The following is a 12,504-nucleotide window of genomic DNA, read 5'->3' on the forward strand; positions in this document are numbered from 1 at the left end:
ATCGTCTTTATGGCTGAACCCAACCCAAGTACTTGTTCACAGTTGCTTTTAAGGTAGCAAGATAACTAAAAGTGAAACCTTGTTTCCGAAACGGGAACTTTTTTTTAAATCATGACTTATCTTAATGTGTGGCTACAGTGAAAACGAAATCTTTATAATATCACAACCAGTATTCCTGTGTATAAATTGCTGTAGGTCCAGCTCTGCTACCTACCAACCCATTTACACAAACGAACGAGAGAGAGACCTTTCTCTCAACAGATCAACCCACGCGCGATTGGCGCGCATGTCCGTTACCGATCTGTCAACATTGAAACGGAATCGCATAAACCTCGAAACGGCAGACACCTCGTGGACACCGACTCCCTTCAAGACAAATATAAATGTGTGTAACATAATCACACGGAGTCTATTAGATAACGCCTGTGGTTGACAAGACGGGCGGGGGTGGGGGACGTTCAATAATTTAGGAGAAAACCAGGCAAAGAAACGCAATACTAACTGGGGGGGGCAATTTCCTCACGTCAGGCACCAGGCATGCTTCGCCACCACGGGCATTTTATAGACAGCAAACAGCCGCCCGCGTTTTAACAGCTCAAAATGTCACTGTCTCCGGCTGCCGTGCAACTCTTGCAGGGCCGGCAAAGGCGGAGACATTTTGAGCTGTCAAAACGCGGGGTGGCTGTAGCGACCCTGCTGCTGCGGCTGTAGGAGGTGTGGACGGCTGGGGGAGGCAGAATGTAGGCAACTGTCGCCAATACCAGCAAGTCAGTGGACTCGGCTCACTAACTTTTAATGACAACCACCTTCGGTGACTGTCATATGAGAGTGTTAGAAGAATTGTGAAAGTGCAGAAGTAGGCTCAGTCTTCATTCCGCCAGCTCCACCAACGCACACATTTGCAAATATGCAAACCGAGAAAATGAGAGAAACATACCAATATTTCCAAATATTTCTTATAACATTAATTAGCTACGTATTTTCAACAATGCTGAAACAAATTCTTACTTTCCGAGTTCCTCGTATAGCTGATATTCGTCAGTAAAACGTGTACAGGTTGTCGTTGCCATGTCTCCGTCTTTCAACGCGGCTCCTGGCTACCCAAAAATTAAACTCCACCTTATGATCGAAACACTTAAGTTAATTTCCTGTGAGCAGGTGAGCAAGCGGCAGTAGCTTTTTGTTTAAAACTACAGAAAAGTAGATGTTTTCGCGTAAGGGAGAGGTTTGCTGACGCGCAGGCTTGGCTGCCTTTCCAACCCCTCTCTTGAAGTGTGTGCGGTTGGTTCAGTCGCACCACACTCGATATCCGCCGACTCCTCCGTCAGTTCCCAGGCTTCCTCGACAGAGGGCGGAGTGTTGCTCCTGTGTCCATCGATTTAAATACTAACAACACTTACTATCACTTGGCGCAATATAGGACAATATAGGCTACCGTTCACATAGTGTAGCCTATCCTAGGCTACTATTAATTCTCTGTTTATAAATTCTCGAACACCGCATTCATTTGTGTTATTACGCATGTCACTACAGTACACACACTGTAATGAAGGGGAATAGCAATGATATTTAACATCATGTCAAGTTTCAATATGCCGATATGACCGTATCGGCTTGCAGCGTCCTCTCCTGGATACATTCTGCACTGCATAAAGTTGATAAAGTAAACGTATTAGGTAAACAATCCGAAACTAGCACTGTGTGTGCACTGCAGGTTATCAAACATTTTAAGAACAAATGGAAAGACATGTTCACGTTAAACAGACGCCTGTATTTATTGAAATCAGGCACACACAAACGAGCAAAATATTTCAAAAGGACCCAAAAGTAAACTCTGGTCTGTCAAAATCTTCCAATGTCAGGACCTGCCATTTAAAACCTTGGCCCTAACATTTGACATTTAAGTTGATTTCTAACTATGTCACAGATCCCTCCACCACACCAAATAAAAAATGTTGGTTTGAAAAGAGGGAAAGAAAAATACAATATAAACAGGTGATGTGACAGGGGTCGTCTGTCCACCATTTCAACACTGCAATCATAAGCTCCCGTGACATTTTCCTCTCAATCACGCAACACTAACCACATGAAAAAAGCAAACATTTCATTGTAACTGTAACTTGTCTAAAAGAGACACGTGCCATCATGCCCAACACAAAAGGAGAGGAGGGAGGCCTACTCAAGAGCCAATCAGATTTCATAGCTGTCAATCAAGCCTCTCTTTTCTTTTATTGGCATTTGAATCAGAGCTGGGTCACCACACCATGAGGCGTTCTATCTCCTCCCACTGGAGGGTGCACACCACAAATCAGGTGTGTGCCCGCTGAGGTACGTGTGCTTGTGTTTGTGTTTGTTTGTTTGCTAATGTGAACTTCAGAACTGGACAGCGCTAGGAGGGATGTCGAACATCGACGGGTCAAACTGCTGACCCCTGAAGGGGGAACCCTCGGCGTCCCAACCTTTCTTCAGCATGTCATGGACTTTCTGCAACAGAGGGAGAAAGAGAGCGCTGAGATCTACTCACACAGACTTAATGAGATGCCTTAAGCCTAGAAAGTGGCCATCAGATTGACCATATACAACAACACCTTACATTTACATGGCACTTGATCTAGGTATCTTTACAGTCATTCAGCAGAAATAGGGCTGGCTGTTAGTGATGGTGATGTCTCAATATTTAAATAACTGTATTTATCCTATGAGAAATTATCTCTATCTAATAACATTTTAATAACAAAGCTTAATAACATTTAATGACAAACAACAGTGTAAGATACTGTAGAGAACAGTAGTAATACAATAAAAAACAATATAAACAAACATTTCTATTTAAATATTTATAATTAAATGTGGATGAGTATTGTAACCCTATTTTAATTTAATTTCACTGATCTACCTGATCTTTATTCTCATCAGTCCAAAGACTGTTGTTCCACAACTGGATAATTAGTGTGTAGTGGTAGCCATGGTCTAACAATGACCACAGTGCAACAATTCCAGACCCTGCCGTTGTGAGTCCATGTTGCTTTGTTTAAAAGTGCTAAATGTCAGTTACCTTTACCTTTAAATATACTACAAGCTTTTTTGTTTTATATACACTACTGGTCAAAAGTTTGGGGTCACTTATAAATGTCCATTCCACTCCATTATAGACAGTATACCAGCTGAGATCAGTTGCATTGGTTTTTTAGGGCAGTAGTTTGCAGATTACATTATGTGCTTGCATAATTGCAAAGAGGTTCTCCAATGTTTTCTAAGTTAGCCTTTTAAAACGATGTTGGATTAGTGAACAGAATGTGCCTTGGAATGAATGGTTGCTGATAATGGGCAATGTAGATATTACATTAAAGATCAGCCGTTTCGTTCTACAACAGTTGAGAACCCTTTTGCAATTATGTAAGAACATAATATAATCTGCACACTACTGCCCTGATTAATGGGGGAATGAATGGGGGAGAGAGATATGACCGCAGGTTGGATGGATCCCCATTTAGTATGGAAGGCTTTTCTCACCATTTCATGACTCTGAGGTTTCCCCTGGAGTTTCTGGTGGTAGTCGAACGTCAGGCGGTCCAGCACTGCATGCTCCTCCTCGTCAACCGTTGCCATGGAGCGCTCACGGTTGATCTGGTTGATGTCGATCTCCTGTTCCCCCTTCAGCACAGCGCTCCACCACACCTCTCCCAACTTACTGAGCGAGACCTGGAGGAGAACAGGATTGTTAAATTGAATTGATGACAGACAGACACACACACACACACACACACACACACACACATAAACTCCACCACACCGCTCCCAACTAACTAAGCGAGACCTGGAGGAGAACACGATGGTTAAATTGATGCCACACACACACACACACACACACACACACACACACACACACACCAACTTCACCACACCTCTCTCCACTTACTAAGTTAGGAAAACACGATGGTTAAATTGAATTGAGGCCACACACACACACCTCTCCCAACTTACTGAGCGAGACCTGGAGGAGAACACACAGGTTAAATTGATGCCACACACACACACACACACACACACACACACACACACACACACACCTCTCTCATATACACACACACAGAATCCTCCACTCTCTCTTTCACACCTACCCACCTAAACCCACTATTTCTATGTATGTGATGATGTGGGGCTATTTTAATTCCAAAGGCCAAGGGAACTTTATCAGGATGCATAGTATCCTGGATCCATGAAATCACTGGCCTTTAAAAATAGAAATCTGCCTGCCTCTATGAGAATTTAACATAGGGGGGTGTATACTAATGCACCCTGTATTTTAATGAAGAACATGTGTTTATTTACGATACATTATTCATTCACAAAGAAAATTGGTGTCCTTAAAGGTTGGATTTTCCCTCGTTTTTTTAATTAAAGCATTAAGATCAATTTCCAAAAGATGATTTTTTTTTATTCCTCTTTTTAGTCAACTTTATCATGGGGGTGAATACTTTTACAAGGCACTGTATCTATGTATCTGTATAACAGTAAACACCAAGTGGGCGGACTTATTTTTGTGCATTTCTTTACAGTTTGACCACTTTTGTATGTGACGAAACAAAACTTGCGGAAACAAAACCCACACACGTTACTACAGCACTCTACAGGATGATGGTGTGATTGAATTTTTCTACATTTGGAAATTTGTCATTTCAGCAAGAGTTGAACAAGCCCCAAAAGGCTGGGTCTGTGAGTTAAGGGTACACTTCCTACCAGGATGCATCGTCCGGGCTCTAGACTCCAGAGTGAGTTCTCCGTGTTGATCTTGTGACAAAGCTCCCCTTCGACCAGGACCCTCTCTGTTGACCCCTCTTTCAAGGCAACGCGAAGTCTGTCTGACTGAAAGTTAACTGACACCTGGAAACAAACCCATTAAAGTTAATGCTACTGAATTTCAGGTCATCAATTAAAAGTGCCACTTTCCTATTTTAAAACGTGATGATTCAGTACCAAGGTATAATGTGTTGATTGCATGATTAAAAAAAACAGGATTGCAGATTTTGCATTAATGCTCATTTTCTCATTTTACTCAATGCTCATAAAACTGCCTTACAGTATATATTGTCTAAACATGGTATATAACTACAGGACATGAGTCAAATTCACATATATGGTTGATGAATGTAAACATTTATACTCTGCTCTGCGTAAGATTATAAAAGCCTGTAGAGAGAAAACCACATTACCTGTTTGCCCTTAAGGATATTCGGCTCAACATGAACTTTGATCTCTACATCATTGTAGTCCTGGGACCAGGTGTAGTTCTCCCTCACAGCCCCGTTATAGCTGTCCGGGTTGCTCTGGGAAGCTGATTTGGCTCTAAAGCAAAATATTTATGTCCAGTTTAAGCAACATTACTGTCAAATCAATCAGATCCTTCTCTTTCGTTAGACTCTTATAGGGAGCAGGGGGTGTATTCAGGGACAGCGACACACACAAGAAGCAGATTGCATGAATTGTAAAGTGAGCAACATCCTCTCACACACTAAACACTCACGGGTCTGCTGCAGTCGCTCCTGCAGAGGTGGACGCCGCTGCCTGGTCACCCCCTGATTGCTGCGCAACACTGGTGCTCTGGGACTGTGAGGAGGCAGCGAGAGAGGCTGGAGACGGAGCGACAGCTGGGGATGACGACGGGGACTGGGATGGAGCACTGGCCTCCACCGTGCGGCTGCTGGATGCCGATGCTGATGCTGCTGTCGCTGCGGCGACGGCTCCTGCCTCCGGCTGCCCTGACTGCACCTCCAGCTCTTGAATCGCTGCTGGTGCTCGGCGTTGCGCTTCGCGCTCCCGGTCGGCAATGGCAAACTTCTCAAAGATTTTGAAGGTCTGATGAGAGAAGAAAAAGCAAAAATACTTTGGACTCTCACTTTCATTGTGACAACAGTGCACTGCTGCATATATTTCAGTTCATTAGATTATTATTAATTTTCCATAGTCGATTAACCTGTCGATTATTTATTATTTTACTCGATTAATCGTTTAGTTGTTTCTTTGAGAAAATGTCATAAAACAGAAAAAATTGAGCGTGTTCTCGAATGTTTTGTTTTGTCCATATGATGCCACAGATATTTAGTCACAAAGACGAGTAATTAAAGATGAAGTTCATGAAGCTGCAATTAGAAATTAATTGATTAATTGATGTAACCTAGTAGTTACACAATCTACAAACACATTTTATTCAAGGAGCCAATAAAGCGGGTCCATCTGAACATCTGGGGTAGCCTGACCGTCCTGTCATAGCCTGCACCTTGATGTTTTTCAGAAGAGACATGACAAACACTCACACACAATGTGTGTAAACAAGAGTATGTGTTCCCTCTGAAGAATTTCTACATAGAATGGCTATTATGCAGTCTTTAAATAGTGCAACTTGTGCACAACCTAACTGAACTACCAACCTAGGCCTACTGAACATGTGTGCATTCTTCGCAACAACTTCTATGCATACCAGTAATGAAGAATCCAACCAGATGTTGGAGTTCACAAGTGTTATTTTGTTACTTACTTTGAGGACCATTTTCTCTGCTACACCAGGGGGAAAGCCCATGCGGTCATTTGGACCTGAAAGAAGACGGTAGAAGTCTGTTTTTCGGTAAAGAAATCCAAAGTAGACCTGTAGAAAATCCTGTATATTTCCAACGTGTTGTAAGATCCCAAGTAGAGCGTTGTCATACATTTCAGTCATTTCTATCGGCGATGACATTGTTAATGTTTAATAGAGCTAGTACTAATTTATTGGCTGAAATATTACTAAATTTGACAAACGTGAAAGTTTGTAAATCTAATTCCCTTCAGCTGCCTAACTAAACCCGACTGTCGGCTGGACTGGCCGTCTATTTTGTTCTAGAGCTTCTATCGCGTGTTACATTTGTTTCTTGTACGGAGTGCAGTTATTGCTATATACATAATAGTTCCTACCAGTGAAAGGAAAACGAAAAGAAACTGCGCGGGACAAATATATAAATATATAAAGTAAGCAACCATTCATACTAAATGTATAATATAAATTATTATCATTTCCAAGGTTTCCATATATCAAAATGAAAAATATAACAAATGGGTCAAATGTACAAATAAATGCCAAGCCCACGTGACGTCTGTCAAAATGGCGACGCCCTTGATAAGTCGGTGTGCGTTGTTAGGGGTGAGAAATAACTTTTTTTATTTCAGTGTAATTAGCTGGAGACAAATATATTGTGTAACCTACGTGGTGTACTTTACTCTTGCCATAATTATACATTTTCAAACATGAACATGGTTGTGACTGAGCTCGCTAGTAGCATCATGATGTACTGGCATTGGCTAGCTTATGTTCAGTACAAGACAAACATCTTCTTGCAGCGTCTGCGAATTTATCGACTAAAACTGTTTGTCTGTCTGTCTCTGTGTGTGTGTGTGTGTGTGTGTGTGTGTGTGTGTGTGTGTGTTTTGTACAGGCTACGCTTCGAAGACTGTCCATTGGTGACTCCAATTTGGGAGTGCGAGGAATTCATTCAACTGCGATATGTTACAAGGTAACACCATGATAATACACTTACCAGTGTAGTGTTCTCCATAATATATGCTTTAGCTATTCTAAACTTAAGATATGTTATTGCCAGAATTTATTGAGAATGATGCTGATTGGTTTCCTCGTTACACAGACGAATAGTCGCCTTACTTCCATAGACAATTCTAATGCTTGTGGGTCGACTACATAATACTTACCTGTCACTTTCAGGGAAAGGGCAAAGAGTTGTAAAGGTCCGGTTTCAGAAAGTCCTGCCACATATTTGCTCCAACCATTCACTAAATCAGCTTAGCCAGGTAGATGAGCTAATTAGTGATATCACCTGTGTTAAGTGTGACTTTTACACCTCTGGGAAAGAGCAAAAACTGTAAGCCTTTTTCCTCATTTATATTCTGGCTGGCAAATCAAATACCAGACAGCATGGCCTCTACTAGGTCTGTTTATTTTTCTTTTCTTGGGAGTTTACACACATACACACACACACACATACACACAAACTTTCCCCCAGCTCTGTGTCATTCTCCTCTCTGTCCTTGGTTGTCTCCACAGAACAGAGCTGCCCGTATTCGTGTGGGAAAAGGTGACCGACCCCTGAACTATGAGCAGGCGCTCCATCCACACCAGATAGGTCATCGAAAAGGCTGGCTATCTGCACACACCAGTAAGTAACATACCCACGTCCTGCACCTGTGCGCACATTCCCAGTACAAAGACCTCTCAGACAGCACGTCTTCTGCAGGCTTCTGTCATTGATGTCAATTGAGTGCCTGTAGAGCCAGTGTAGCTCAGCAAGCCAGTCCTTGCACGGCAAGCCTTTCTGCAGTTTCTGGAAGTAGGCCTGTGGGAGAAAGGGCAGGTGACAAGTGCTGCTTTAGAGGATCTCTGATCACTCTTTTTTTAACATTGGGGCTATATGTTTCTTTTTGCCTCTATTAGTAAGTGAAGTAAATAAAGTGTTAGTGAGTAAAGTCCCTAAGTAAAGTCTCAAAGCTTTACATTACTGCCCACCTGTCTTTCTCCCAACAGGTAACCTGCATGAGGAAGAGGGTGCTGCTGACAGAACCGTAGAGGACGTTTTCATTCGCCGCTTCATCTATGGCACATTCCACGGTTGCCTAGCCAATGAGCTGGTCATCAAACGCCGCGGGAACCTCATTGTGATATGTGGCCTGATGCTTCAGAAGCTGCCGCCACAGAAATTCTACTTCCTGATTGGCTACACAGAGACTCTGCTCTCGCACTTTTACAAGTGCCCTGTCAAGATGGAAATACAGACTTTGGACCAGAAGGCAGTTTATAAATATGTCTGAATGTACACATACGTACACTGAGACATACTTACACACATACAGCTCTGGAAGCAAAATTAGACACCACTGCACATTTTTTTTATGTTATCCTACGGCTGCTGAGTGACATTCGAATGAGTTGACGGTCATATTCAAATTTTCAGTGGTCTCTTAATTTTGAATATGACTGTCAACTCATTCCAATGTCACTCAGCAATCGTAGGATGAAATCAGAGATATGTGCAGTGCTGTATGTACACCTGATTGACTGTATGGAATAAGGTGAGATTCATCATGTGAAAACTTAGTTTGTAATCTGTTGTAAGTGGCCCGTCACCGAATCATATTTTGGTGAATTCCTTTTCTTTTGGTGTATTCCCATTCCCTCTTGAGCCGTGCTTATTGCTTCTCATTGTATTTACTCAAACCATCATTAAAACTGTTAAATTATCCTAGAGGTGAAGCTTTTGTCTAAAAGCATGTCTCAATATTGCCCATGTACTTTGACATCTAAAATATATGTTAAATATATGTTTATGATAAATATGTTTCCATTGGATGCTGCCTATTCCCTTACACACAATAGTATCTATTCCATTATGTATTGTCCCAGCTATACTATGTTGAAGTTACACTAGAGTAACACTGCTTGAAAAAAATAAGAGAACACTTTTTCATAAGAGCAGAGGTGGTTGTGAATCAGTTTCAACCTGTTTTGATGTCAACAAAGTTAACAACAGGTGCACTAGAGGGGCAACAATGAGATGACCCCCAAAACAGGAATGGTTTTACAGGTGGTGGCAGCCGATATTTTTCCATCTTTATCCTTCTTGACTGATTTTTTGCATTTGGCTAGGGTCAGTGTCACTACTGGCATAAGCCAATACCTGGAACCTACAAAGGTTGCACAGGTAGTCCAACTTCACCAGAATGGCACACAAAAATATTCTATTGCCAGAAAGATTGCTGTCTCCCAGAGCAGTCTCAAGAGCATGAAGGAGATTCCAGGAGACAGGCAGTTGCTCTAGGAGAGCTGGGCAGGGTAGTAGAAGGTCCTTAACCCAGTAGCAGGACCAGTATCTGCTCCTTTGTGCAAGGAGGAACAGTAGGAGCCCTGCCAGAGCCCTACAAAATGACCTCCAGCAGGCTACTGGTGTGAATGTCTGACCACACTGTCAGAAACAGACTTCATGAGGGTGGCCTGAGGGTCCAATGGCTTCTAGAGGGACCTGTGCTCATGGCCCAGCACCCTGGAGCTTAACTGACATTTGCCATAGAATACAAATTTGGCAGGTCAGACACTGGTGCCCTGTGCTTTTCACAGATGAGAGCAGGTTCACCCAGAGCACTTGTGACAGACATGAAAGGGTCTGGAGATTGTCATAGAGAGCTCTATGCTGCCTGCAACTTCATTCAGCATGACAGGTTTGGTGGTGGGTCAGTGATGGTCTGGGGAGGCATATCCTCGGAGGGACGCACAGACCTCTACGGGCAAGACAATGGCACGATAACTGCTCTTAGGTATCTGGATAAAATCTTCAGACCCATTGTCTGACCCTGTACTGGTGCAGTGGGCCGTGGGTTCCTCCTGATGCACAACAATGGCCGACCACATGTGGCGAAAGTGTGCAGGCAGTTCCTGGAGGATGAAGAAATTGGAGGATGAAGACTGTCCCCCAAATTCCCCTGACTTAAATCCAATAGAACACCTCTGTGACATTATGTTTTGGTTCACCCAACACCGGCAGGTTGCACCGCAGACTATGAAGGAGCTCAGTGATGGCCGTGTCCACATCTGGGAGCAGATCTCCCAGGGCACCATCCGCCCTCTCATTAGGAGCATGCCCCGACGTCAAGCATGTCGAGGGCCATATGAACTACTGAGTGCTATGTTTGAGTTCCTGCGATGAAATTTTGGCAAAACGGACTAGCCTGCCATATAATTTTTTCACTTTGATTTTCAGGGGATCTTTGAATTCAGCCCTTTGTAAGTTGATCATTTTCATTTCCAAAAAACGATATGGCATCCATTCGTTCCTAACATATTACTATAGATATACTATAAAGTCCATATCAGTATAGATATCCAGCATGATGTTTTTTCCCATTAAGGGTTTCCCATTATGTGTTTTCAAAGTGCTCCTTTACATTTTTTTGAGCAGTGTATTTGAATCTATCCTTTGGATGGGTTAGCATTATTTATGATATTCCGAAAATGTTAGGCATATCTAAACTGCTGGTATGCAGATTAATGATGGTAAAACAATGTTGGCTTTGATTTGGATGCTTTTGAAACTAATTAACCACAAAAGCAGAGGACTTTGTGCAATGGTGCAAACTAAATCACCTTCAACTCAACACTTCAAAGACCAAGGAGATGGTGGTGGATTTCCGCAGGTCTAAGCCCGCTCTGCTACCATGTCTCCCTTGATGGGGTCAATGTGGAGGTGGTAAGCACCTACAAGTATCTGGGTCTCCATTGGTCTCCACTGACGCACTCTACAAGAAAGGGCAGAGCAGGCTGTACTTCCTGAGGAGGCTGCGGTCCTTCAATGTGTGCAGCAAGCTCCTCAGGATGTTCTACCAGTCTGTTGTTGCCAGCGTCCTCTTTTATGCAGTGGTATGCTGGGGAGGAAGCACAAAGAAGGATTCTGGGCGACTTGACAGGCTGGTAAGGAAAGCTGGCTCTGCAGTGGGAGCTGAACTGGAGTGCATCACTTCAATATCTGACAAAAGGACCCTGAACAAACTGATTAACATCTTGGATAATGAATGTCATCCACTCTACAGCACTATTAAAAAGCAAAAGAGCTTGATCAGCTTGAGACTTCGCTCATTGCCATGCACAACTGAAAGGCTGAGGAAGTCATTTGTCCCAAGGGCTACTGAACTGTTCAATGCTTCACTAAAGGGAAGAGGAGAGATAGACTTCTCTGCTTAGTCTGTCTGCCTCTCCACCCTCTCCATGTTTGAGTACTGACTGCCCACTACTGCTTTACTACTGTTTTACTATTGTTTTACTAATGTCCACAGCCTAAGGTTTTTACTACTGTTTTACTGCTACACTGCTTTTCATGCTATATTAGCACACATGACCAATGGCTTCTGCTACAATACTGAATGACTGTAACCCTATTACCTCAACCTGATCTTGCACTGACAGTTTTTTTATATTACCTTGTCTACATTATACTTTACTCTCCTATTTGTCCATATTATTTATGCTGGTCTCTAGACCTTATTCTTGCACCTTCACCATGACACTCACTCTCTTGAGCACCTCACCATGCACACAGAACTACAGGCCAGTCCCGGCCCTGTCACTGCAAGCGTCTCATGCTTGATCACCCTCAAGCACACTGTGGATTTTTTTTATTTAATTTATATAGTATATTTAGTATTTCGTTTTGTTACTTTTTCTTATCTTCTACTGTCTCTATTGTACAGTGGAGTTTTGTTATATGTTTATACTTATATTTACCATTTCTACTGTAAGTGCATTTTGTGTGTGATGTCTGTATGCTTCTGAGACCTTTGAATTTCCCCTTGGGGATCAATAAAGTATCTATCTATCAATCTATCTATCTAAAAGCCCAAACATGTTTCTGACATAGATGAGCCCCATTCCCATATGGCTTGAGGATGTAATTCAATGACAACGCCTAAAGAAGTAAA

General features: G+C 42.6%; 3 protein-coding genes across 52 annotated transcripts in view; 1 reads left to right on the forward strand and 2 right to left on the reverse strand.

Moving 5' to 3' along the window:
• Positions 1-1,313, reverse strand: part of LOC121679762 (calcium/calmodulin-dependent protein kinase type II subunit beta) — a 74,533-nt gene extending 73,220 nt beyond the window's left edge. For 17 of the 49 annotated variants that reach the window (XM_042058756.1, XM_042058751.1, XM_042058749.1 and 14 more), the window contains exon 1: positions 1,009-1,312. In XM_042058756.1, coding sequence (XP_041914690.1) covers positions 1,009-1,070 — 62 coding nt within the window. In that variant the 5' untranslated portion in view covers positions 1,071-1,312. Of the gene's footprint in view, positions 1-1,008 lie in introns of all 49 variants that reach the window. The other 32 variants (XM_042058773.1, XM_042058783.1, XM_042058770.1 and 29 more) reach the window with 7 other exon arrangements.
• A 437-nt stretch (positions 1,314-1,750) lies between these two features.
• nudcd3 (NudC domain containing 3) lies at positions 1,751-6,883 on the reverse strand. Its single transcript, XM_042058800.1, has 6 exons — positions 6,536-6,883; positions 5,525-5,856; positions 5,214-5,346; positions 4,741-4,884; positions 3,514-3,702; positions 1,751-2,484 (listed from the first exon to the last, which is right to left on the reverse strand). Exons 1-6 carry the CDS (start codon positions 6,731-6,733, stop codon positions 2,374-2,376), a joined length of 1,107 nt encoding a protein of 368 aa, XP_041914734.1. The 5' UTR covers positions 6,734-6,883; the 3' UTR covers positions 1,751-2,373.
• A 236-nt stretch (positions 6,884-7,119) lies between these two features.
• On the forward strand, positions 7,120-9,284 carry mrps24 (mitochondrial ribosomal protein S24). 2 transcript variants are annotated; one of them, XM_042058812.1, is made up of 5 exons: positions 7,120-7,174; positions 7,467-7,544; positions 8,090-8,201; positions 8,567-8,883; positions 9,172-9,284. In XM_042058812.1, exons 1-4 carry the CDS (start codon positions 7,136-7,138, stop codon positions 8,848-8,850), a joined length of 513 nt encoding a protein of 170 aa, XP_041914746.1. In that variant the 5' UTR covers positions 7,120-7,135; the 3' UTR covers positions 8,851-8,883; positions 9,172-9,284. The 2 variants fall into 2 exon arrangements, with proteins under 2 accessions (XP_041914746.1, XP_041914745.1); XM_042058811.1 differs by having other exon boundaries at positions 8,567-9,284.
• Positions 9,285-12,504: the final 3,220 nt, after the last annotated feature.

Source organism: Alosa sapidissima, chromosome 13, assembly GCF_018492685.1.
Source record: "Alosa sapidissima isolate fAloSap1 chromosome 13, fAloSap1.pri, whole genome shotgun sequence".
Classification (NCBI taxonomy): domain Eukaryota; kingdom Metazoa; phylum Chordata; class Actinopteri; order Clupeiformes; family Clupeidae; genus Alosa; species Alosa sapidissima.